The 26,639-nt window shown below is 41.1% G+C and overlaps 2 protein-coding genes across 3 annotated transcripts; both read right to left on the bottom strand.

The window, feature by feature from the left end:
- Positions 1–8,718: 8,718 nt before the first annotated feature.
- On the bottom strand, positions 8,719–15,634 carry got1l1 (glutamic-oxaloacetic transaminase 1 like 1). Its single transcript, XM_068310833.1, has 9 exons — positions 15,604–15,634; positions 14,592–14,657; positions 12,402–12,583; positions 12,182–12,305; positions 11,420–11,637; positions 11,176–11,326; positions 10,359–10,518; positions 10,043–10,185; positions 8,719–9,474 (listed from the first exon to the last, which is right to left on the bottom strand). The coding sequence occupies exons 1-9, from the start codon at positions 15,632–15,634 to the stop codon at positions 9,335–9,337; spliced, it is 1,215 nt and encodes a 404-aa protein (XP_068166934.1). The 3' UTR covers positions 8,719–9,334.
- Positions 15,635–16,230: 596 nt separating this feature from the next.
- On the bottom strand, positions 16,231–26,499 carry adrb3a (adrenoceptor beta 3a). 2 transcript variants are annotated; one of them, XM_068311675.1, is made up of 2 exons: positions 24,316–26,488; positions 16,231–17,152 (listed from the first exon to the last, which is right to left on the bottom strand). In XM_068311675.1, the coding sequence occupies exon 1, from the start codon at positions 25,620–25,622 to the stop codon at positions 24,318–24,320; it is 1,305 nt and encodes a 434-aa protein (XP_068167776.1). In that variant the 5' UTR covers positions 25,623–26,488; the 3' UTR covers positions 16,231–17,152; positions 24,316–24,317. The 2 variants fall into 2 exon arrangements, with proteins under 2 accessions (XP_068167776.1, XP_068167777.1); XM_068311676.1 differs by lacking the exon at positions 16,231–17,152 and adding an exon at positions 17,171–17,990 and having other exon boundaries at positions 24,316–26,499.
- Positions 26,500–26,639: the final 140 nt, after the last annotated feature.

Below are 26,639 nucleotides of genomic sequence, written 5' to 3'. Positions count from 1 at the left end.
GACGCGCGTCTCGCGTAAAAGCACGCATCATGGGTCTCCGGTGAACACCAACCGCGCACCGGCACCGGTCAGGGTCTGACGTGGCATCGGGGTTCTGCTTCGTGGTTACATTCGTGTCGCGTTTATCCGGAGCTCAGAAAGCGTCGTCAGGCAATCAGGCATGCGAAACGCGTCGCTCGCTTATATGTCTCCCTTTAAACGTGACTGAAAACACGAACACGCGTGACGCGCGCGTCCAGCCCGCCATTGGCTCCACGCGCTGGTACAGCTCATCAATATTTGTATGGGGGGGGAATTTATCTATTCCTGTACTTAACACTGGAGACCTGGAGAGGATCGATTAGAATGATGGGTTCCTTTTTACGCGCGTCTAAAGGGTCGAACAGCGCCGGGGTCGCTGCGGTGGAAGCGACGTTTGAACCGTCATCCTCCAGAGGACACAAATATTTGTAGAGCGGATCAAGGGGTGGGATGATAAGGAGGTGAGGGCATGTCTTTGTGAGGACGCCAGCTGGACACGGAGATCTGAAGCCTGCGTCCAAACCAGACTCTAGGGTTCTAAACGAGGCGCGTCAGTGTGAACACACACACACACACACACACACACACACACACACACACACGGGTTTTGCGGAAGCATTGTGGCCCTGAGGCTGAATCAATAGTCCGATGTGAAGGCAGATGAGCGCGGCTGCTGTGAGACATCCTGACGTGACGTCCACGGTAGAAGTTGGAATAGGTGTGTGTGTGTGTGAGACTTTGAGGCATTCATTTAAAACTACAAAATCAATAGAGATTAATTCCACCCACTCTCCCTTCTGCATGAAACGAACCAGAACTCAGCCAACAGGATCCGTTCGGGCAGTGGTGAACCAGATCTCTAGGGGTGGACTGAAATGTTCAAGCGTGTTTTTTGTTTTTTTTTGCTCGTCAGCTTCCCACATCGAACCATTTTCATTAGTGATTGAGATCGCTGGGGAGGAATGGTGCACCCAAATCAGGTTCTGTTGAAGAAATGTCAGATTTCACCAATAAATCACAAAGTTTATTGAACATTATTTCCTCTTCCTGCAGAAAATGCAGAGCGATCCTGTCATGTTTCAACGATCTATTTGATTGTTTCTGTTATCTGGTTTGAACATACTGACCTTTTATCACCCAGACCTTTATAAGATTAACTTTATTGATCCTGCATCTGAGATATTCAATAAATGCCGGAGTGCGCGACGTGCGAGATACTGTTATCATTGTACGCACATATGAGAATAATACTGTATGTAGAACCAGTTTAAGTGATCTAACTATTATAAACTAGTTTAACAGAGAACAAACCTTCAAAGCACAGTTTTAACGTATATAAAATGATAACATGGGTGAGTTAAACACATACCTGAGCCAATAATTAAATTCAAAAAACTTTATTTGTCCCCAGGGGACGAATGAGGGCACAGAGAACGGAAATAACCAAAACTGACACTAAAATACAAAATAAACAGAAATATACTTGATTGATATGATTGATTACGTCTTAAAATGCACATAGATTAATTATGGTTCAGTAAATATTTTAACATTCCGCAAAAACTGCGGAAATGTTCCTTAATGTGTGAAAAACTTGTTTCATCGACCGAGGCCAAAGAACGAGATTGACAAGAAAGTTATTATTGATGGGAGAAAGTTTTATTTTTTTAAATTTGATTGTTGAATTAAGATAAAACTGAATTAGATAAGTCAGACTAACAACGTTGAGGAGGAAGGAACAATAACAAATACGAAAACCTCACACACCCGAGCTAGCACACAACAAGCTAACAGCAATTGAACTTGGATTCAAGGCGAAGCAACCGCGCATGCGCAGACTAACGCGGATTTCTCGCTTCTGCGCTGCATTGACCGGATTCGTGGATCGGTTGAAGTCACACACCAATCAGATCTCAGTAATAACAGACAAGGCGGGACGTAAACAAAGCGTAAGCAGTAGAAGCCAATCACAGAAGAGCAACCACACATTAAATTTAGTTTTTTTTGTGTTAAACATATTACAGGAAGTAGGTAAAACAGAAATACCACAGTAACGCCAGCCCGTATTCAGAAAATGTTATCCTAAATGTAAACTAAAAATAATTGAATCATAAGAATTAATTTAATGGGCATAAAAAAACTTCTTTTTAAAAAAAAAATTTTTTACATGTCAAAGCAAGGGATTCAGTCGTAAAGCCAAATATGAGCTACTGGACAGATTGGCAGCTACATGTAGTCCACAATTGTTCCTGTTCTAACCGCTTTGCATTATCTTTTCCTTTTACCCCTTTCACACAGGCAATTATGATGGTGAGACAAAAGGTTTTATCACCTTGTTCTCACATTGGACTGACATTTTTCAGATTGCTTGTGTCGTTCATTGTGAGTCTTTAGCCTTGTGTTGTGCCGTGTGAACACACGACATAGGAAGTTCTCCTGAAACACGTGAAATGTTATTTCCTCTGCCCATAAATTGGTGCTGATAATTGGCCGGGTTAATTTATTGGCAGGTTGTTAGATAGACATGCTTTTTTTTCATTCATTCATGTGATGAATTTTGGCCTGTGGTGTTTGTGGCTCTATGAAAGTCAAAGGCCTCCTGTTCCTTGTTTTGATGCACATGAATGTCTGATCATTAATACTGAGCAGCTCCAATCAGCCTGTTTGACGTTACATCATTAAATACTTTGTTGCTAAACAAGCAAATGGAAAAGACGCCTATAATGCATCACACATTCATTACTGGAGGCTAAAAAACAGGTCCCAAGATAGAAGCAATATGTGATCACGGTAAATGGAGTGTGTGCAGAATGAAATAGTCCGAGCCGATTAGAAAAGAGCTGTTGTGATGATGGAACTTAAGAGCTTATTGTGAAAAAAAATACAGCATCAAATGCCTACATCATTCAGGATGTGTGTGAGCTGCATATCAAGTCCATGCATTAGACCTTTCTGCACTCTTTTCTTTCACCAAACAAATGATGCTAACCACATCTGACCCCCGCAAAAAAAACAACAATCTGACGAATCTGACAAGGATGAATCATGTTGATATAATAAAGAGAGAAAAAAGACATGGCTCTGATTTCTGAAATGTTCATGGTTCTTTATTTGTTCTGCACGATGGTACCAGTCTTGCCTCGATGCTGTCGCAGTCGCTAAGAACAGGCAAATGAATTCCATCCAGCACTTTGCTCTCCTTTACTGTAATGAGATCTGCAGTCTTGACATTACAAGTGTAAACTGCCAGGAAAAGGGCAGAGCTCATGTAACAGAAACCCTTTAAATCATCTCTAAAATACACTAAAAGCAATCAACTATCATCTCTTGTTTACATTGTTAGGCTTCCTTATCCATGAAACTATTGGTGTTAATATTTTTGGTGTGCGCCTCTGGGACTTTTTGTGTCAGTATAGCCCTCGATTTCAATTTTAAAAACTAGTAAAATGAGCCTCAAGAGAATCGTATAAATAAATAAAAGGTTGTTGTGTTACCTGGCTATTAATGAGGAGTATTAGAGCACATCTCTTGAATAAATTTGTCTCATTTATATTTCCATTTTAATATTATTAACTATAGTAACTTTTATGGTGTTACGGGTCAATTTTGACCCATATATATTTACTTAAAGGAAATGGAAAAATAAGTGTTTTTTCAGCAATAAAACTTTAAACAGAAAATGAAAAGCAGAACAAGTCATAACACAAAATATAGATTTGTAAAGTCAAACAACTAATCAAGCATATGTTCCAAAATTCCAAATTCGAAAACCAATAAAAAACTAAATCAGAGTTAAAGTCTCTGTATGCAAGAACATGCATATGTATTTGTGTGTGTATGTGTGTTTAGATGCATGTGTGGCAAAAAGTGACACTTTTTGTGTGTTCTTTGCAGAGGCAAGTGTAGGTGGCAGTCAGCTTGTCTAGGTTGTCCACTCCTCCTTTGTTCTTGTTGTAGTCAAGGATAATTGTGGGCTTTTTAACACTTCCTGATGACACAGCTGCATCTTTGTGAAGATTAGACATCAGAATCAAATTCCTTCTGTTTTTTTGGACAGTATGAGACAACGTGGGTGATATCGGTAAAAGCAAACTTTGAGGAAAGTGGAGCCCTGTCCTTCACCTGCAAGATTTCAGCAGGCAGCTCAGGTTTGTTCTTCATAACTGTGCCCTCCATGGTGAATTTCCTTCTGAGAAGTTCTTGTCCGAGGTCAAAGCTGGTAAAAAAAAAAATGTCACCAGTGATATTGTGACCCTGCAGGCCAGTAGTCATATCAAGGACCACACATTTTCCTTGGTTCTGCTCAGGGATGCCACTCGCAGCTTTGCCAATGTAAATCTGTAGGTTCCAGGCATAGCTGTTTTTGGCATCGCAGGCTGCCCAGATTTTTGTGCCGTACTTCCCTGGCTTACAGGGTATGTATTGCCGGAAGGGGCATTTTCCTCGGAATGGGAGAAGACGTTCATCCACTGTTACCTCTGGCCCTGGGTTGAACATCAGTGGAAGGAGCTGCAGCCATTTCTCCCACACATCCCTGATGGGGGCAAGCTTGTCAGATCTTGAATCTTCCAGGGGTCCTTTTGACGACATTTTCAGCAGCTGCCCTGCCATGTACATCATGAGGTACTGAGCTCCAAAGTATCTTTCCATTTTTGGACTTGAATTTTTCAGCAGGAGCAGCTTCAGCACCAGTGACCTCCTCGTCAGACTCACCAGATGTGTGTCTTCTGGATGATACTCCGCATCATCTTCCTCCTCAGAAGCCTGCTCCTCTGCATCACTATGCTGCTCATTGTCGTCTCTCACATTTTCAACAAAAACATGGTCCGAAACTTGGCTTACTGTAAATATTCTTCTCATCTTTGCAGGCTGCAAATTGGAGATGTGCACTCTCTGCAAGTGAAATGAGTGAATGGACATGCCCGACTTTATTAGTTTTTGTTTCTATGGAGGTGAACTGGAAAACAAAAATCCAAAATGAGAATCCACTAAAGCTCACATGACTAGGAGAGGAGCTGTCTGACAGTGCACTTATGATTTCAGTTTTGGCTCTAATTATTACTTTATAAGCTTATTTTATAACCGGGTCAAAACCGACCCTGACACCTCAAAGGTTACAATTTCAACCAGAGCATTTTATAATTTAGTGAAAAAAAATTTTTTTGGATATTGTTTTGTTGAAATAGAGGTTCCTGACAAAGTCAAAAAGCCTTGATGCAATAAACGCATTTTTGTGGTAGTTTTATGAATTTAAAATCAAGAAGACAAAGGTTAAATTAATTTGTTTTTCAGAGCCACTTCCTGTTACTGTAAATTACTTAACATTAACTTCTCCTCCTTATGTCCATCGCCGGTTCACCATGTTCCTCTGTGGTCAGAAGCTTTTCTCTCTGATTTTAAAGCAGACGCACACACACGTGACTCGAGGACAGAAGAGTTCTTGCTGTTCTTGGGGACGCAAACGAGTCACAGCAGAAAGACGGCGACAAACTTACTGACTCTCGTTGGACTGAGAGACCCTTGACTCAATGGCTTCTTGGCCGGGTGACGTCAGTCCATCGCAGAACGTCACAAACTCAAAGGCAGCAATGCAAGAAAGTACTCTTGTGTTCAAGGCTGAACACTCACCTCGAGGGAACAAAATCAAGCCCTGAGAAAGAAGAAAGTAGAATGCCATGATTCATCACGCTGGGTTCCCACCTGGGGACAGTTGATGGAAGGAGAACAAAAAAAAAAAATGTGGGTAACTGCTGGAAGGCTCCCCATTCTGTAACTTTGAGCTTAAGAGAGAGCAAACCTTCTGAATCCTGTTTTACATGTTTCTTCTTCTTCACTTGACACGTTTTCCTACCACAGGATTACTTAAACGGGTGTCTTTTTCCTCTGTCTGTGAATCTATAGCGAATACCAGCTTTACATTCTCATTTATGGTCATCCTGAGACCCAGAGCGTCACATTCAAAACACATCTCTCGTCTAGCAGGCGGCACGAAGGGCGTTTCATTATCCCACCACCTGCATCTTACTTTTATTAAACTTTCATGACTAAATAAACCTGAGTCTGTAATTATAAGCCACACAGAGTTGAATCAAATTGGGTTTCATTTCCCTGCAGATCTCCATGAACGACTAAACCCCCCAGTTTCTGCATATGTAAAAGGTTCCCAGAGGATGTTTCCTGATTACTGCCTCACCAATCGGCCACAGATTGATTTCTGATTTTGAGGGAAATGTCTCCACAACTGTTGAAAGTAGTAATTGGAGGCCATCACCACTGATGCTTATACTGTTACTATGGCAGCAGCCTTCGTAGGTATCCCTATGAATGCAATAAATGGTTTCTTGTCAGAGGTTTCTGGGTACAATATAATTGGTTTAAATGTGTGTGTGTGTCATCACAGGGCCTGGTGGGGCAAACAATTCAAACCAAAAATGACCGGATGAATTTTTCTCCTTAATGTGTCTGATTTTATTCCACAGGAAACAGGAAAAAGTTATTTAAAAAGCAGATGTGTTTGCTTGGAGCTTCATGAACAGCTCAGGTCCTTAATGGGAAACAGTTCATTACCATAAATAACCAGTTCACGAATAGTTTAGAGGATTAGGGCAGAGGATTTCATTCAAAATCAATGCGTAATCCTTCAGTTGTTGACACTTGAAGGGACTTACCGTCACACCTTTTGATGGAGACAGGTAGGGGTATGAGCTGCGATCGGAGCTGTGAAGAGAATACACAAAGTTTCATCAGGATTAAATAAAATTATCGCTTTTTCAAATCATCCTCCAGTTACACGCTGTAAAGAATGAAGGTTTCCGTTGTCAACATCTTTATGATCCTGTAAGGGAAGGAAAGGGTCAAAGGATCTAATTTCTCACATGTGGAGCAACAGGTAGATATATATATATATTTATTTTTTTTATTTTTTTTGGGGGGTGTTCCAGCTGATTGTTGCACCCGGATTGTGAGTATCTGACAAACACACATGTGGGAGAATTTAGCACAGACCTCACAGTTTGTTCCCAGATGGAATCATCAGCAGAAACCATCCTTATGTTCATCGTCTTAAAGACGGTGGCGACAAAGTCATTCTGAGGGCGAAAGAAGCCTCGATGGTGGGAAAATAATTAGACTTTTGAAAAGTGAGAAAAATCATTTCAAGAAATGCAAATCAGAATAACTCCCTCGATGTTTACCATGGATTCATTTCCACACTAATTAATGGAAGTAATTGTTGTCATCCAATAGCAGGCGTTGTCAAGGTTACCCCTACTCTATCGCTTTTCTACTCTCTTTGTGTGATTTGAGCTTGTATTATTTCCCTGCACATCACTTCAGAGATGTCTTTATTTCTCCTGGGGATAATTATCCTGCTAGATGTCATTCATTTCATTGACTATTGATTTGAAACTCTTTTGTCATTCAAGGTTTGTGGACAGTTTAACAATCTCTTGGATTGAAAGTCGACACAGAATGCAGGTTGATAACCGCAATTATCAGTCACCGTGGCGGCAGCTGATTTTTATTGAAATTCCTGAGGATGAATCAAATTTCTCTGCAAATGTAAAGACAATTTTAACAAAATGCAGCAAGTAATTCTCAACAGCACAGCTTCACCGTGGCTTCATCAATCATTTCACATATTAGACACTGTATTTCTGACCTAAAAGGATTTCAGCTCCTGTCGAGAGGCTACATTTAGATGAATGGCAGACATGAGTGGCTAGATTTAATAGAGAGTGACTGTTTTCAAATCATTTCTGTGTAGTTTTTACTCCCCTTGAGTTGAATTATTGATTCCAGTGAATAATCTGACAGTCACTTTCATTCTCACTGTAATAATGGTTCATTTTTCTGACTGACTGCACTAAAGCACCGAGCTGGAGATCATTCCTACTGAACCCTGGGGTATCGAAAGGCTATTCCACAGCTGCTTACCCATAGCCAAACATTTTCTGCTTCAATTGGCATCTAGTGAGAGTTTAAAGATCAGCTCAGACAGGAAGAAAAATCAATGAGCAATTTTTTTTTTTTTTAAAAATCCCAGAACGTGACGAGAATCCTTTGACATCCGTGTTAACATCAGTACATCGTCTTGTTTTAGTCTGGATTAAGTCTGCAGGTGACATCAACAGTTTTTTTAGTCAAATCCAAAGAATAGACAAATTAAATTTAGCAAAAAAAATGTGCGCCACTTTGCAACAAGCCTCTTTGTTAAGGGTTAAATTGTCACAGGTGTATATAAATCTTTTTAAAATTACTTTAAAGACCAAATAACAATTTGTTTCTTATTTATTATGATGTTACCAGTATGTTTTTATTTGTTTGCTTATTAACATTCATACATATATACCGAAAAGAAAGATTTGCACGATCATGTTGTGTCTCATCGGTGTTTGTTCGGGAGAACTTTGATTAGCAATTCGAAATTGCTAATCCTTAAAATATTGTTTGTATTTTTTTAAATATTATACAAGTTGGGTGTTTATTTTTTAGAATAATTCTTTAGAATAAAGTTTTTTTTTTCTTTATAAATCCAAATACAATGTCTAGAAATTGCAGTATTCACTGAAAGGTAAAGCAGCCAAGATGACTATAGGAGCAACATTGGACTGTAAATGTAAAGAAACAACTTATCCTCAATTAGGTCCAGGACTTAAAGCCTTCACATGATAATAACATCTACATGTAAGCTCAGATCAAATGAAAGGGCTTCAATGGCGACTAATGGCTCAGACACGAGTGACAGTGGATGCTGATTATCACCAGTGCTCACCTGCGGTCACTGGAATAAAAAGAGCGAGGTCATATTCTCCATTAAAGCTAACCTTGTGCATTCACAGCGATGGCGTGACGATGAAATTAAAAAAAAAAAAAAAGCTGCAAAGGATGCATCTTATGCTTCTGTTTCTGTTTTTAGTGAAATAAACATGAATGATTTTCGTGTTTCTGGACAGATGCATGATAGAAGTCCCTGAGATTTTCAGATTATTCATTTAAATGACATGTTATGGAGAAAAATAGTGAGAAAGAAAAAAAAAAACCAAACACCACAAATGACCCAAAGCAGGTAATATAATCTTTAGGAGTTAGCTCCATCTTCACATGTGTAACATTAAAGGACTACACACATGAATGCATCAATAATCATCATCCAGTCGTATAACACACATCATTCTGCGTTCGTCTATTCTGCATATTTCTAATCTGTTCTTGTGTTTTTATTTCAGTAACTCTGACAGGTAGAATTTCTCTTTCATCAGACTCAAAAAGCTCTTCAGATACAGATTTCCATTACTGATCAAAAACTCCGTTGTCAGAGAGAAGTGGTCAGAGCCAGATGGATGGACTCGCTTATGTAATCCAAGTTATGACTATTAATCGCGCTGATGTTCAGGCAGCCACCGGGGAGCAGGTAGACGTGTCTCTCCTTCAACAGAAATTCCACCTGCTGTCCTGAAGACGACAAAAACAGGAAATACAGTGAAAGGATATCAGATATTACTCTAACTTCATAGATTTAGTCAACCTAATTAAAAAAGATCTCCACCATTGAATATCAAACAGTCAAATCTGAAAATTTACCACTGGATCCAGATTAAGATTAAAATGGGGGCAGCGAGGCAAATACATTTTAAAACTAGAAATAAATAGCAGCAGGCACAGGCTATTATCTTTTATAATCTTGAAAGACCCAATGTCAGGCCTCAGTTGATGATACTGTGCTGTAAAAGTCTTTCCTTTTTTTTTTTTTTGAGGTTATCAGAAACAGCTTCAAAAAACAGGGGGGGAAAAAAACTATTATTCAGGTGTGAAAAAATAAGGGTCAAAAGCTGCAGTTCCTAATGTGGCCACTTGAGGCAGGCTGTATATATTAATATATACTCTAAGTAACAGCCTGCTTTGAATGATAGCTAGCTGCTACCAGTCAGAGATGAGGCTCTATTCAGCTCCATGCATGTGTTACCTCACAGTTTATTCAAATAATGTTCTCCGCAATGGAAACCGCTGCTTTTCGACTCACCATTCAAACCCGTACAGCAGTAGAGTCCACGCTGGTGAGTCAGGTGGTCCCAGCAGCCTGGAGCTCCTAAAAGCCTCAGCCGTTCTCTCAAAATGTTCCTGATCAACATGCATCTCCTGACAATGTGCTTTACTTCACCTCGCCTGGGAAAGACAATAATACCCCATCATTATGTTGGTGGAAAATTGAGCAAAATCCGACACATCCAGTGAGATTTTGCCCCATTTACACACTTATCTGTTGGCCTCTGCCAAAGCAGATGCAGCCCAAACCATCGCGGATGCTGAGTTATTCCCTTGCATGAAGCGTGACTCACCATTCCACCAGGTGGGCCGGGTTGCTGAGCACCGTGGCGACAACTTGTGCTCCTCCTGTAGAGGCCTGGGCCCACAGCGATCTGACTATTTTGTCAGCTCGCACAGATAACCAGAGGGAGTTCTGATTTAACACGCAGAGGAGGTGACCGACGGCCTCGCCTGGTGGAAAGAAGGTGAATCTGATTGAATTTTGTTCCAATTCCACACAGGCACGCTGTACAAGAAGCTCAACTTTGCTGGAAGTCTCTGCTGCCATGGTTTGCTGAAATTCATCTTTCCCAGTAAAATAGCTCAACCCCCAAATAAGGCAAACCAGAAAATACTGAAACTTGAGACGTCAATTTTCTGTTACCTCTTACGGTTAGCAGAAGATTAAAGTAATTATTTTTTACACCTACATCTTTGTGAAAGCCGCAAGAAAGATTGTCCTAAATGCAGCTTTCTTAGAAGCCGGATTGGAATAGAGCCATTATAACATCATGCTTTTACGTGCTGCACATGAGGCAAACATTTTCTTACTATAAAAAAAGACAATTTAGTTGAAATTGACTCAAAACAGCTCCTGAATTTTCCTGACCTGATAGTTTGAGGTTAGACGCTGAGAGAGAAGGGCGATGCTTGGATGTGTGAACATTTCTCAGAGACATTCGTGTAAATGTGGAGGACATCTTTCATCCATGGCTGGAACTTTACTTCATGTTCTTTTGTTCTCAAGGTTTTTCTTGCATTAATGACAGATGTGACCTTTATGCTTTCTCAAGATGTGTCACAACAGTACATCTTTCAAACGAGAGTCTTTCTTAGCGTATTCCTCACCATATATCCCAAAGCAGTGGGAGAAGGACTGAGCACATAGGAGCTCCATCCCCTGTGAAGCACAGAACCTGACGGGCCACGAGTCCAGCTCCAGCTCCCCAGACCCGAGGGCCTGAGCCGGCAGCAGCAGGAACGGGAACAGCTTCCGCCTCTGTGACAACGGTGATTAAATTAGAAGCGAAGAACTACTAATTATCGCTAATTTTAGTTTTTAATAGAGAGCATGACTGTGCATGTGATTTACCTTCATGAGCTGTGTAATCAGTGCCCACTGACCCTGAGAGAGGTCTGCTCCGGTGGGGTAATGGGCAGACGCAGACAGGACCACGACACTTTGCTCCGGAGCCTTCTCCAAATCCTCCAGGAGCTTCTCCAGACAAACTCCGTGCTGAGATTCATCCCAGTAAAAGTACTGACGGATATCTGGGACCCCTGCAGCCTGGAAGATTCCAGCCAACGACTCTGCAGCGAGGATCAAGACAAAACTACCCCTGAACCCGAGTGCCTGGCCTGTTTCTGCTTCAATAAAAAACAGCAAACTAACATAAGCACAGAGCCCCCACCTCCAAGACAGATTAGCTGTGGTGTGAAGTGTCAACAGGACCAGGGAAGCTGGTGTTAGCATGCAGGTAAAGACGCCATGCAGCTACCTCTGGGTGGAGACGTTATCACCGGCCAGGAGAGGGCAGTACAAAAAGAATGTGGATGTTGTCTGTTTTCTTTAGATTACAAAAAAAACCTACTTGTTGGATCTCCATGAAACTTGTTGAGACAGTTTAAACGACCTCTGGTTCTTATACTAGTTGCTGGTGTAGGTACACCTTAACAATCAATGAGCGTACAACTCATGTTTCCATAGATACAAGCCACTGTGAGCACACGTCATCCGTCTCTACAGCACATTGTGGGCGCATCTGATTATCTAATGGTGCACTGTCATTTTTTAAAAGCATAAAATTGTGCATTTTAAAAGCAATTAAAAAGAAGAAAAAGAAGTTTTATTTACCATCGCAGGGGGAAGAGAGGTAAACCGGCCCACACCAGGCGTCTTGCTCGCTGTACCAGTTTCTGAAGAGCTCCGCTCCGAGGCGGACAGCAGCCGTGAAACCAGGAGTCTGGACACCGAGCACCTGCAACGAAAGTCGGGAAACAGAGAGAGGTAAAGGTATTAATGATCAATAACCTATGATCAGTTGTAATACATAACTGTGTGCAGCAGAAATTACCCGGTTCTCTAATATAATCCGAGAGCTCCTCCCCAAAGCGGCCTCCGTGGCCCTCCGGACGAACGCTGCCAGACCGAGGGGAGGTGGGTACCCTGGACGGAGTGTGGGGTCTCTGCCCAGCTGCTGCTTTATCTTCCCGACAAGACGCAGCTCAAAGGTCTTCCCTTCCTCACTGTAATACTCTGTGAAAGACAATTATTGCATTTGATCCGTTCAGCAGAACATCCAACGATAAGATAATCACCAAGATATAAAAGTAGAGGCAGAAAAGAAACGTGGGAAAGAGAATAAAATGACTCCAGGCTCTAAGAAGTCCAATCTAAAATGGACATGTTGCCTTTTAAATCTGTGCATTTTAGCTGATTTCACCACTTATATCTTCTTTATGGGTAATTATTATTAGAAATTGCTGTCTCAGAAGAAAGCAGAGCAACGCTGCAACATCAGACTAATGACATCTATGAAGAGTTTGTTCGTGCGCTGCAGTCGATGTGGTTTCATTTGAGTTCTGCATTAAAAACAATTAAAACTAATAGCTCATGCCAACTGTGCAAAAGTCCAGATTGCACTTGTTTGTTAAGTTGTCAGTGGGAGTCAAAAAAACCTCACTGGTCCTAGGGAAAAATGCACAAATGCAACAGGAAGTAATGAAGGCGGCGTTGATTTTTGTGCATTCTCGTATCTCCTGCGATGCTGCTGGTTAATGAGGCCATTAGCGGGGACAAAGGACGAGCAGCGGCGGAGGTTGTTAGCCTGAGCTCAGTCGCGCAAACCAGGATCAATCCAGGATGTTACATCTCATGAAGGTGATGCTGACTCATTTGGATTTAAGGCTTTGTAATTGGTGAGCTGTGATGTCTATATCTGGTGTTATTACCTTTAATGCTCTGTGTCCTGAAAGATATCTGTCCTGCTGAAAGCCACACAACACAGGATGTTTGTTCGCATCTTCATTTTGGGACCGTGGGAGGGAATCAGGGGTCATCAGAGGATGTTCACCCAGATTGTTCCGAGCCAGGAGAAGCAAACCGGGCGAATGTTTGAGGACCTCGAAGTCACTGTTTAATTTGTCGTTTGCGCGTGTGTGGCTACCCCCTCGTCAGATTGAATTATTATTTCCATTGAATAATTCAGTGATGGACTGTACGTGTCAGTTATCTATTCTAATGTCCTGATCTGGTGAAGCAGACGATTATATTCACGAAAGCTGCAGCCTTTATTGATATGTTTAGATGCACAAGTTCTATAAAAACACACTGGAGCTGGAAAACATCTCCCTCTGCTTCCTGGTTGTGAAACTAGACATGTTCTTTTGAATAATCTGTCACAAAAAAAAAAAAAAGAGGAGCGCTGGACTCACCTCTCCCTGCCAGGTACACTTTCCTGGCGTGATTGTCTTTCTGGAAGGCAGACAGCAGCCTTGATCCAGGACTCACCGCTGCAGCGTGAGTCCTGGGGAACACAGAGACGTGACCTCCCGGCTCCACGTTTGGGTTGACCCCTCTTTCATCCATGCTGCTGTCGGGTCGGTTCATTTTGTACCCAGCCCTGATGAACCAGCCAGGCTGGGTACAAAATGATCCCCCCAGCCTTTTGTTTAGCCACTGTTGCCAGGATACAACACGTATTTGGATGCAGTCACCGTGGCAACAGTAATGGATGATTGTCACAAGCTAATTTGTGGGTCTGAGGAGTTCACTTTCGACATCGCAGGGAGGTACAATCATCGTATTGGGTAGCCTGAAATCAAATGATCAGTTTGCCTCAGCCTCTTAAACCAACAAGCAATGGGCTCAACCAGGAGTCTGTGCTGCTCATTTGGGTTTGATCTGCACCTTCAAATGTTCCACAGCCTCCTTAAATTAATCAAACACAACGACTCTGGGGGCAAGTGAAGAGAAAACGTTTAATCCAATGAGTGTTTTAGTTTGTTTTAATCCTAGCATATTTTAGGGTTTCCAGGAATATTATTTTTGGAAACTAAATTTCCCTCTTCCTTCTCCAATTCCCTTTAGTTTTGCGGCATCTTACTAAATGAGAAGCTCTCAGTCTGGGAAATGGAACATCAGATCCCAGCTTGTTCCAAGGAAGAATGAATTATAATGGAAGAGAAAAGCAGCTTGTTTCCTCCCTGAAGCTGACGGTCGACAATAAGTGCACTAGATGGCAGTAGATGGCCAAACCACGCACCTTCAAAGACGCCCTCCTCATCAACGTCCCTCTGCTCCGCGCCTCTGAAAGCTCCTCGACAGCCGACTGTTTACCCCATCGCATTATAATGTGCGGAGTCTTTTCATCATGACAGAGAATTACATCCCTTTCTAAAAGCATCGAACGCCGCTGTGCACAGCCTTGGCAGAGATGTATGCATCCGCCCTTTCTGTGATGGGCTGCTCCTTGTGTGATTATGAAACATCTCTACATTGATGGCAAAGGCTGCTTTCCATTTCCCTGAAGAGACAACACTCCATCCACCTCAGCTGTGGTCACTTATTGCACCCCCCCACCCACACACACACATCACCCCCATTTCAGTGAGTTGACTGACGTTCAGGTGGTGTTTACCCTGTCATCTATGGGAGCAAGAAAATGACACAAAGATGAGACCAGGTGTGGAACCACTGCTGATTCTGACCCCAGGGTCGGGGCCTCGTGTAGGTCTTTCTATGGGGGGGATATAAGGAAACAATCAGTGAGGAAGATGATGCTGAACCCACATCAGAGGAGCGCTACCATGTCACCAGCATCATCTAATTCAGGGGGGGGGTGTCAAACTTATTTTCACCGAGGGCATCAGCATAATGGCTGTTCCAAAAGGATCAGATGTAACTTATAATAAATGTATAAATGTAACTCAATGTAATGTAAAAATAAATGTAACAAATATATCTACTGGATTTACTACTTATTTAAGTTATGACCATTAGTTACAGAGAAAAACTATGTTTGTTTTTCTGTTATATCATAAACTCTTTTATTTTGTCAGGTTATTAAACCCACAGAACTCCATCAATCAAGGATCAAACTATCCAAGAGAATAAAGAAAAATAACATCAAACACAATTTAGGTCATTAACTTTGTTCAAAATGGTTTTTTCAAAGTTAAAACAGGCCGAATTACTGCATTGTGGGAAATGTAGTTTTGGTCAAAGCAAACTTTTGACCTATTTATTTTTAGACACTGTGACTTTTATGCTCTTACGGGCCACATAAGATGATGTGGCGGGCCACATTTGGCCCCCGAGCCTTCAGTTTGACACATGTGATCTAACTAATTGACCCAATTGGATCTAGGGGCCCCTAAGAGCACTGAAGATTCAATTTGGTGTCCCAGGACTTTCTTTTTAAGTTGAAAACACTCCACATCCCGAAAATATCTGAACTGAAAATGATCCGGCACACACGGCTCAGGACGAGACGTCGGCTCAGGAATCAGGAGAAGAGAGAATAAAGGTTCCACTTCTTCATGTCATCCAATTCATCTCTTTCACTATTTGTTGTCATCTTTTCCTAAAAAAACATTTAGATTTGACTTCAGTCTAGCACCCTCACAGGAATCAGCTGATTCCACTTCGGTTAAACTCTTGATCCTCTGGAAGCGTCGGGCGCACCGTCTGAAACGAAATGCAGCTAATACAGGTTTGTTTTCACGTGTCACGAATTCTCCAGCAGTGATTGATTCCTGTCAGGATCGACTGATCGGCCACTCCAACCTCAACGTTTGAGTTTGAACTTTTGATCCTAACTTTTGGTGTTTAAAAACATCAAAATGATCTGTAAATATATTGGACACTTGCAAAACTTTTTTTTTTTTTTTTTTACACACAGAGCACACATGAGCAGCATTACAGAGTTTTATGATGTTTTATTTCTCATTGAGGCAGATGAATTTAAGTAATGCACAACACAGAGTCCCGACATTAAGTAATGGATGAAGCGGATGCTGCGTTTCCTCCTTTAAATCCATTACTTTGGCACATTTGAACATTTCAGTCTGTACTCTTAAAATGGCCAATTAGAAAAGGAAAATAAGAACAGAGCTCACAGATAACGCGACTGGAAGTGCTTTGCTATGGCTACCTGCACTTTGTAATAGTGAACCTTCTGCAATGAGTGGAATTATAGTTGATTTGTCCAGATTTGAGCAGCCAGACCATCAGAAAACAACCTTCCCTGTTGTCATGGTGCAAAATGGGATTGAAGAAATGAACATAGTGTGTGTAAAATCCGTGTCCCGGCTGGAAACAGAGAGAGTTTGACTGAAAACACTGGAAAAGGATATTTGAATGACAACATTCTGAGGAGTTTGGAAGTGAACAGTAAAGGAATTATGACCTCATTAGTTGAGAGAACTTTTGCCTTTTGCATCATAAATAGATAACTTACCAGGTAATATACTGTACAAAACTCTAAAGCTTTTCCTCTTTGAAACCACATACTGTCCAAACTTTAACTAAAACACTAAAAAAAAAAAAAGTGCGGAAGGTGCAGGAATAAAAGGCTGGTCTCCTTCAAACAGCGTTTGGATGGCACCTTAAGGGCCGTGACGCGTCGAGGGGCAGCCGAACTCCCAGACCTTGGACTTCCTGTCCAGACCGAATCAGCTGACTCCCATCCAGGTGTGTGTGTGTGTGTGTTCGTAGTTGAACTCTTCAGTCATAGCTGTTGGCCTCTTTGTCTGAACCAGCCGGAAAGGGTTTTTTTTTTTCAGTAGCCTGACATTTTACAGTCATCCATCCTTTTCCTGCAAGCTGGAAAGAGAAATAAATATCACATGAGGGTCATGGACGTGGTGAGTCTTAAAAGGTGAAGGACATTAAGGTTCTGTTAGTCCTCAAACATGAAGACAATAGCCTGTGATGAATGGATCTTATATTATTTGTCATTTAAAATAAAAATCCTACTTCTCTATTAAATTAAATGTAGTCTTATTTCCTCACTGGGTTTTTATGGATGTAAAGCAGCAGTTTGTTAGCTTTCTTGTTATGAACCCCAACATAACTGAGGAGTGTGTGTGTGTGTGTGTGTGTGTAGAGAGTGCTGATCATCTCTTACGTGGAACTGATCAACTGGACCTGAGGAACGCTGGCTGAAAGCGAAATACACAGCAGTGGAAGTCATGAAGCTGAATTATTTGGGTTTATTTATGGGTTTAAAAATTAAAAAAAATCGCTGCCTGGAAGTCATTTGTGCATCGCTGGGAGACTCCCCCTCCTCCCCCTTCTCCCGTCCCTTCCCCTGTAGACCACTGTTATGGTAACCCTTCATAGAAATCTGTTTTTCCTTTGTGTCACCATAGGATCTTTCTCGACTCGTAACAGCCTACATAAGAAAGCTCCAAGACAATAGACGGCGTTTGATCTTACAGTTGTTTTTTTTTAATGTTCACTGATGATTCTTCTATGGAAAAATTGCATCCCGGCTCCTTTTCCCTCTGATCCTCTGCCAAAGCGGTGACATTTACGCCCATGTCCGTGAGTCGGCTGGTTTGTCAGCAGGATTACACAAAAACGACTCAACGGATTTCCAGAAGCAGGAGGTGCAGATGTGGATAAAGTGGTAGATGCAGGGTTTAATAATTCTTTCTTTCTATAAAAATTGGAATATAAAGAGTTTATTGACATTTTCTTCGATTCCTCAGGGAGGAATTCACAGATTCAAATAAAAATCCAGATTGGATCCATTAGGTATAAATTTATATCCTCACAGAAGTAAATCTGCCTCGACGATAATGATTAGAGTCAGTTTGACTTGGACAAGGCTTGATTGAATTAAATTGGGGGGTTAGGCCCTGCTGGGGGTTCAGTATGGACTAACATACTACAGACATGCTCCAAACAATTCATTCCTCCAATGTGTTTTCTGGAGGAGCCCCCGAATGTAGTTAAAGAAGTCCCTGTTCTTGTGGTTAGACGTGGAAAAACACAACTCCTATTTAGACATGGGTTCAGGTCCCGTTTGTAAATGTAATTCAGAGCTGCCTCATCTTTAATTGACTTAATTCACTGATGCATAACTAATAAATTTTAAGAAATTCATAATTTAATCTAAATTCTTAACCTAACCAAATGGTTTCGGCACCTAAACTAAATCCAAGGCCTTAACTGTAACAGGCTGACAAAATGAGCGATCCAAATCTCTGTTTCTCAGCAGCTTGTTTTTGGATCCTAACTGGACGTTGCTAAATCGTCATTGTTGATCGGTGTTTCTGCTCCAAAAGAGGACAAAGCCGACAGTCATAGCTCGGAGGCTCTGACGACTGATGGGCGGTATTTGACAGGTTTGGATGCAGGACGTGTTAAAAACTAAATGCTGGTCAGTTTGGAGGTCTTGTTGTTGCGACATATTGAGTGTTGTCAGGTCAGCGCCAAGAATAAGAAAATAAGAATTTGAGAAGGGATGAAACGGCCAAACTGTCAATGTAAAACAGTGTTGAAGAAAGTTTTGCTCTTGTTTGGAGTTTTTGTTTGAATTGGAACAAATTTGACCTCAAATTTCCCCAAGCTGGGTAGATTAAAAGATAAAAACACCTTTCAGATGCAACGCAGCTATTGCACATAAACGAAGTATAGCCTGCAGAGAAATATAGAACCAAATAAAGAAGAAAGTTATTGTCAGTTTTTGTTTTTCTGTATTTTTATATAATTAAATATGATGAATCTCAAATAAGCTAGTGGAACCAAAGCAAAAAAAAAAAGTAAAGCATATATAAAATCATGAACTGGCCTGATTTTTTAAAACATTTCCTTAGTTCTGATATCCGACAGGCTTGTAAGAGTCCTGGACATTTCCCAGAAGTCACCAGCAGGATGTTCGACGTTACCCTGCTGCCTGTTTCTCACCGCCTCAGGACCAATCTGGCTCCGAGATAACTCAACACACATTATGGACATTTGTGTGTGAAGTTGTGTAAACAGACTGCTGGGGGGAACAATGCTCGAAATGACATGTTTCACTGGACATGATAATAAAAAAAACAAAAAAAAACATCCATAAAAACATCAGGTTTTCTTGACCCGCACCCGATGATCCTCTCTGTGGAATCCTACTCTTATTAGATCAGCCTTCAAGGCAACTTTCAAATCACACAAAAGCTGCAACCTGCTGCACATTAGCAGCTCCATGAGGTAAAAAGCCCTTTAACTCACAGTAAGATGCTTGTCACTAATTCAAACTCCTGGGAAACACACAACTTATTTCGCGCAGAAGCTGATTGCACAATGTTTAAATCGTCTTCCTTTCCACATTTAACGCTCTTGCAACAAACAAAGCATCCGTTCACACAGGAGTACTCCGGGAGGATAGCGATGATCACACTTACAGTACATATTTAGCCTGCATGAAGACCCGGTTTGTTCCAGTAACACACAGCTACTCATAAACCCGATGCCAGCATCAGAAACACAATGTTCTTTTAGCTCTATCCTCATGTGCTGCCGGCTAGAATGAAAGAAGTGCTTATACAATCATTTGGAGTAATGAGCCACTAAGAATTGAGTTAGCGACTGAGTATTTATTCTGCTCTGTCTCAGTGTGCTTTCCCTTAATGCCTGGTTTAGTCTACCTTATTTTTTTTTAGTTCATCACAGATAAACATTTGCAGACTGACGGTACAACCTAAAACCTGAACACGTTAGTGTCTGCATTCCACATGGCATCCTCCTCCTCCAAAGCACACTTGACGTTCGGAGAAGTCGGATTCTCCCATGTGTCTCTGCGGGATGCTTTCGATGGTGATGCAACAGCACAGCTGCAGCACGCAACATGTTTCCTGTAGTAATCATATTGTTCTGAGCTCTCATCCCTGCTGTGACCTTGTTGTTCTCAGACTCTGCAGGAATATTATTGCTGTGCTTTGGCTGCGTTTCTAAATCCATCTGTAGGCACCAAGACGCAGGGATTCCCATTCAATATATGGAGGAAAATTGTGACGACGCAGGAAAAAAATGATGCTATCCTTCATAGAACTGTTGTTTGAATGTCAGTCAATATAATACTATATGCTCCCATAGTAGGAGTCTTATATAAATAAATAAATCAATAAAACCCTTTATCCACACCAACTTGCTTCTACTCAAGGAGCCTGATCCAGAAAAAAATCAGTTCAAAACTTATTGTCAAAAAAAAAAAAGCACTGTATAAAAGTCTTTCTTGTGCAGGTATACAATGAGTATTTATTTTAGGTTTTTTTAAAAAGAAAAAAAATTTCAAAGCCGTGTTTTTGATAATGGACCAACAGCAGGAAACACAATATCATCATATTCAAGTAAATAAATATTTTTTCACCCAATCAAATTGGCTTCAGATGCTCTCAAATCTGTGCTACAAACATTGCATTGTTCAAAAATTATTAAAGAAGTGATGGAAACTGCCCCTTTTCAAAATTTGAAACAATTTTCCCCAAAAATTCCCAGATCCAGATTTTAATCCGGATCATCTCCAGTATTTAATCACTTCCAGGATTTGCTATGTATAAAAAAAACGTCATGCAAATCTGTCCTTTAGCTTCTGCATAATCCTGCTGACAAACAGACAAGCAAGCTGAAACGGTCCACACAGAGGGATTCAAACCCACAACTTCAATCTGACATTTAATGTCATACTCAGATTCAAAAAGGCTGTCTTGTATTTTAAATGTTCAACCCTGACTGGAAAATTACCAGTATTTCAAATCAGACTGGTTTCTGAAGAGCAGTGATTGTCAGAGAGACAGTGATAAAAATACAGAAAGTATGGCAAGATGACAAAAGTAACAGTCGGGCGGAATGTCTTGTAATATACGACAAACAGCCGGTTTATTTATAGAGGCTGTTCGATGGATTCTTGGATGGAATGATGCATAGCTCCGTTGTTATGACTGAAGAAACGAAAAGGCCCGACAGAGGTCATCCTTTGTTTGATACTTACATCAAAATACACCATATTTCTAGCTTAATACAAATAATTAAATCTTATTAAGATAACCGAGATCAAACAAATAAGAATAAATCACAATAAAGAGTAAATATTGTATCGTCTTCCATTGTTTTCCGTTCTTATGCGTCTGACAGGAACAAAGGAAGAAACAAAAACCACTGAGGCGTTCTGTGGCAACAAAAGCACACAACTTTTGGCATTTGCTTCCACTTCTGTTTTGATTGCCAGTAACACCTTGATTAATGATGATGGGGGAGGAATTAGCAGCGCCGCCGGTGGGGGGTGGGGCTGGGAGTGTGTATCTGTTAACACAGTGCATACGTGACAGGAGCTGGAGGCTGCTGTGGGTGTTGATAAGGGCCACGGTGATATGCCTGCATGTATTTCCATGAAAACAAACTATTGACACTGACCATTCTGCACAATGAAGCGCACCTGTCCCTGGTAACCATTCCTGTGGGGGTAAAGGGGGGGGCTTATCAGCAGTGGGGCACATCATCTTAACTAAACCCACTGTTGTCCCAGGGTTTAATAGAAATGTGCCGCTTTAATGCTTTTGTATTGCTAATTAAACAGATACTGAAACTCGACAGCAAAGCGTGCACAGACTCTAGCAGATGGCACGGTGTTATTGGAAATGACTCAACAGTTCATGGTCCAAATGATTCTCATATTCCTTTATTAAAGTCTCAGAATCACCCCCTGAGGGCCGGTCTCACTTCAACGGTCCTTTCAAGGACGATTTTTTACCCCTAAAAGTGTTTGTTATCACACCAGCAAAAAAAAAAAAAAAAGTACTCAGAGTTTGCAAATATTCTTCGTGACACAGCTGTTTGACGTGAAATGACTGGCAAGGCAAAGGCTGTCGAGCCATGTCAAATGAAATTGATGTTAGATTTTATGAGCTATGATATAGATTTGGATGCACATCAATCAAATGAAGTCAATGGCTTCTTTTATGGACTTAGAAGTTTAAAAACCTCCTGCGGATATTATAGAAATTCATGTAAACAAGCTATGATGTGATTTTTCATACATAATCGCAGTTAAAACCTTTAATTTGTTCGAATGTGCTTTTAATTGTGCGATTTGTTTGTGGTGATAAATTGAGCTTTTCTTTTTTTTTATCGTGCATTCTGAAGATTCCTTTTGTATTGTGAAATCTTTTTGATTTATGTACTTTGTTTTTAAATAAATGTTACAGCCTTGATTTTCAAAATATTTCTTATATTTGACTATTCAAGCTGTTATGCTTCAATAGCACATGGAATTAATTCTTTTATACAACTTAAATTAAAAGTTTTTGTGGAATTCTTGATAACAAGATCAAAATGTTCTTATTAGAAGTTGAACTTCGAACAGTTTTTGAAGGTTTCCTTGGATGTTCAACCTTTGCGGCCCCTGTTCACCTCTGTTGACGAGGGTGTTCTCATTAGCTCCCGCTCTCGTAAACAGCCTCTCCTGCTGTGGGGGAAGCCTTGTGCATAAGTGATAATGATTTATCTGCTGTAGGGGGTGTTGGGCAGGGCCCACTGGGGCCCACTGACAGATAGAGACAAACCAATTCTTAGAAATGTCCCAAAAAAGAACCAAGAAGTTCTTTGAAAACATCATTTTGAAGATGTCCAATGATTTTACACAAGTGGTGAATTTAACCATTGTGGGAAAGCATTTTTCGATAAGATGAACAATATGCATTCTCAATCAAACAGGTAAAAGCAATGTGCACTCAAACTGTGGCCAGCCATTAATATATCTTTCATCTGGATTCAAAGAGTAATCACAACGAACACGGATCAAAAAGTGATCCACATTACTGCATAACAGCAGACAATGCTTCAGAAAAGATTTATTTTGATTATTATTGATTAATGTCTTAAAAGCATGGGTATGTAAAAATAAACTTTAAATTTATTACAGGCCAAGGTGGATTACAATTAATAAATCTGATATTGATGTAAAAGATGTCTTGACGTTTATACTGCCTTAAAAGAGAAAAATGCTTTTTTTTTGGTGATAGACAATCATTTTGTAAACATCAAAAAATATTTCCAGTTATTTTGTCATGTCAAAGTAAAACATGTATTTGGCATTGAAGAATGTATTTCACTTAAAATTAACCAGCTCTAAATTTGCAAATAATGAGGATTTTCTAACTTCCACTAATGTGACCACTGAATGATGCTTTGTGAGATGCTGTTTTGTTTGTTTGTTTGTTTGTTTGTTTGTTTGTTTGTTTGTTTGTTTGTGAACAGGATGACTGAAACAGGTGATTTGGACTCTTATCCGCCATGGACATGGAATTTATTTCTTTTGAATGTTGCCATGGCAACGCTGTCCCTGTCCTGTGCTGCTTCTGTCTGATTGGCTCATTTTTCATTTGGTGATTGTACGATTGTAAGGGGTAGGTTTTCATGGTCAGAGACTCACATTATGAGACACATGAATAACATAAACGAGTAAAGTTGTGAACCAGTTGTTTCTAACAGACATCAAAGCAGACATCTAGTCCACTTTAATCATCGTCACGCCCAGCTAAAACCCAATTTCTGTCATATACGATCAATTTAAAGTCTGAGGAGGAGAGAGAAGATGCTCACGGTTATATTTTTTTTTTTGTTGTTGACTGAATTCTCCTTACTGCATTCAGAATGTTTGTTAACTAGATGCAGTTCATCTCTGGAGGCTTGAATATCCTTGTTGACATTATTCTATCAGATCTTGGCGGCGACCTTTTGAGAATTGCGTGGGAAAAAAAATAAAGATGTGTATCGCCTGTGTCAAAGAAGTTCTCCTCGCCACTGATTTATCAGGGGAATCCGCACACTACTGCTTTACAATGTGAATGAGCTGCATAGATGTTGCATGATGGAATGTCATACAAATCTATATTTAGCTTGAGACATAAGTTGAATGATGTAATATCGTGAAGAGTATTCATTTAATAGGCAAAAGTAAAGGCAAGGTGAAATATAACATTAAATATCCATGAACTTACTCTTACTCTTCTGGTTCTGAAAAGATATTGAACTGTGTGCTGCCGTTGGACTCCAGAGGACTCGGGGAAGCCTCCATACTTTGGCTACTTCCTGGAGTACAAGCCAGGTTGGCCTCAGTCCTACTGGCTGATGTCTTTTGGAAAGAACCAGGCATGCCTGACTCGGCTTGCCATGAAAAGCAGGAGCAGCGAGTCCGAAGCTCTTTGTAGAAAGCATTGAGCTTCAGCGTGGACATCCAGGGGCAGCCCAGCAGGTTCTTGAAGGCCGTACGAAACTCCGGACTCCTGCAGTAGATGATGGGATTGAGGCCGGAGTTGATGTACCCCAGCCAGTTAAACAGTCTGAAGATCCTCTCGGAAGGTACGCCTCTGTTGAAAGCATTGATGATATTGGCGACGAAAAAAGGCAGCCAGCAAACAGTGAAGGTCCCCATGATGATTCCCAAAGTCTTGAGGGCCTTGTGCTCTTTGACGAGCATCAGCCTGGACGGCCTCCTCTTTACGCTCTTTTTCTGCACCACGTTGTTGCAGTTGCTGGATCCTGAACCTGCAAACGGCACGATGTTTCCGACGCAGGGCCCAACTTGTATATGCACTGTTGGACTGTCATTTTGGAAACGCATCCGACTCTTATCTATGAGTTTAACTTGATGCGTGGCTATTAGAAAGACTTTTGCATACACAAATATCATTATGAGTAGTGGAATGTAAAAGGACACTATGGAGGATATGGTAGCGAAGGCCCTGTTGGTCACAAAGTCGCAGCAGGCGGGGTCATCGTAGCACAACTTTGCTGTAGGGTCGTCATCGCGCCAAAATCCTTTCATAATTGGTACGAAGGATATTAAAGAGGACACAACCCAAACTAAGCACACTATCAACCTGGCGCGCCACTTACTGAGAAGAACTTTATGTCGGAGTGGCCTGGTGATGGCTATATATCGATCCACCGCTATGACACAGAGAGTCTCAATGCTCGCCGTCACACACAGGACATCCACAGAGGTCCAGAAGTCACAGAATGTGTCGCTGAGGTGCCATTTACCCGTTACTACAATGGTGGCTCCTAGAGGCACCACAAAGACCCCCATGATGAGGTCCGCACAGCCCAGCGACATTATGAAAATGTTTGTGGTTGTCTGGAGCTGTGAGGTGCAAGCGACGGCGATGATGACCAGCAGGTTTCCCACCACTGTGGTCAGAATGATGATAACCAGTATGATGAGGCTCCAAGGTCCTGCTGCGTCGTAGTAGTGTCCAGTGCTATTTACCACATTGGATAGAGAAGTGTTCAGGATGCCATCCATTATTCACTGGCTCAGCTCGGTCACAAGAGGTTGAGGATTTTCTCAGGTCAAACTTAACAACGGCAAAAAATCTGTGCTTCTTCCAAACATCGTATGTATAAAACTAAAATGCCTCCTTGATAAACAACAGTTTTTTTGAGTTACTATGCAGTTCCTGCTTACATTTCAGCCCTCATGACTCTTGGCAGCATCCAACAGGCAGCTCCATATCCCAAAGATCATTTTAGAAGTTCTCCTGATGTAGGTAATGACATTTTCCCCAAAAGGCTCAATCCAGACAGTATTATTTCACACAGTTGAAGCACTTTTTAGGAATCTGGAATACATTAAGTGAAATAAAAAAGTTTTTGAGAAGACAACCCGGCTGTATCCGTTTAAATCCATCCACTGGGATCGGAGGACTTGGCTGTTTTGTTTTTTTTGCTGAATGCCACAGTTGGACCATTGGAGATCAAGCCACAGTGACGCTGATGAAGGAACCACCAGAGTGCACCAAAGTGGCTGTCCACTCTTTCTTTTGCTCTCTCTCTCTTGCTTTCTCTTTCTCTCTCTCTCTCTCTCTGTGCAGGTTGCCCAAGATAGTATTGGCTCTAATCAGACCAGCTGAAGGCAGAGGGGAGGAGTTGAAAAGTGTGTCTGTGTGCAAAAGACATGACCACAACCCCAGAAGAGCGACGCACATGGAGGCAATTACTCTATAGGTTAAAGAGCAAATCCCACCATAAAGCACACATACTGTACTCAAGTAGAAGTACATTTACTTCTACTTTGATAAGAAAAAAGACTCTAGTCAAAGCAGAAGTCCTGATCCAAGCTAGGTCCTCAAGTAAACATGAAAAGGTAGAAACAAGTAATGCAGAGAATCAGAGGAATGTTTGATATGGCACCGTTTCTTTCTTGTCTTTCTGTTTCTCATGTGTTTTATATCTGTCATCTTGTTTTGTCTGTTGTGCATGAAGTTCATCAATGCGGAAACCAAAGGAGGAACTTTTAACCCATTTCTTGCATGTGAATACC

This window comes from Antennarius striatus, chromosome 3 (genome assembly GCF_040054535.1).
Source record: "Antennarius striatus isolate MH-2024 chromosome 3, ASM4005453v1, whole genome shotgun sequence".
Lineage (NCBI taxonomy): Eukaryota > Metazoa > Chordata > Actinopteri > Lophiiformes > Antennariidae > Antennarius > Antennarius striatus.
Note: the sequence above shows the minus strand (reverse complement) of the source record. Positions and strands in the feature narration are given on the sequence as shown.

Bases quoted from the DNA above. Each gene is read 5' to 3' on its own strand.
- adrb3a (XM_068311676.1), bottom strand. From the start codon at position 25,622: ATGGATGGCATCCTGAACACTTCTCTATCCAATGTGGTAAATAGCACT.
- got1l1 (XM_068310833.1), bottom strand. From the start codon at position 15,634: ATGTGGCCCGCCACATCATCTTATGTGGCCC. The intron at 11,327-11,419 runs GTAAATCACATG...CCGTTGTCACAG, and splicing joins TGATTACACAGCTCATGAAG to AGGCGGAAGCTGTTCCCGTT. The intron at 9,475-10,042 runs GTGAGTCGAAAA...TGTCGTCTTCAG, and splicing joins CTGCTGTACGGGTTTGAATG to GACAGCAGGTGGAATTTCTG.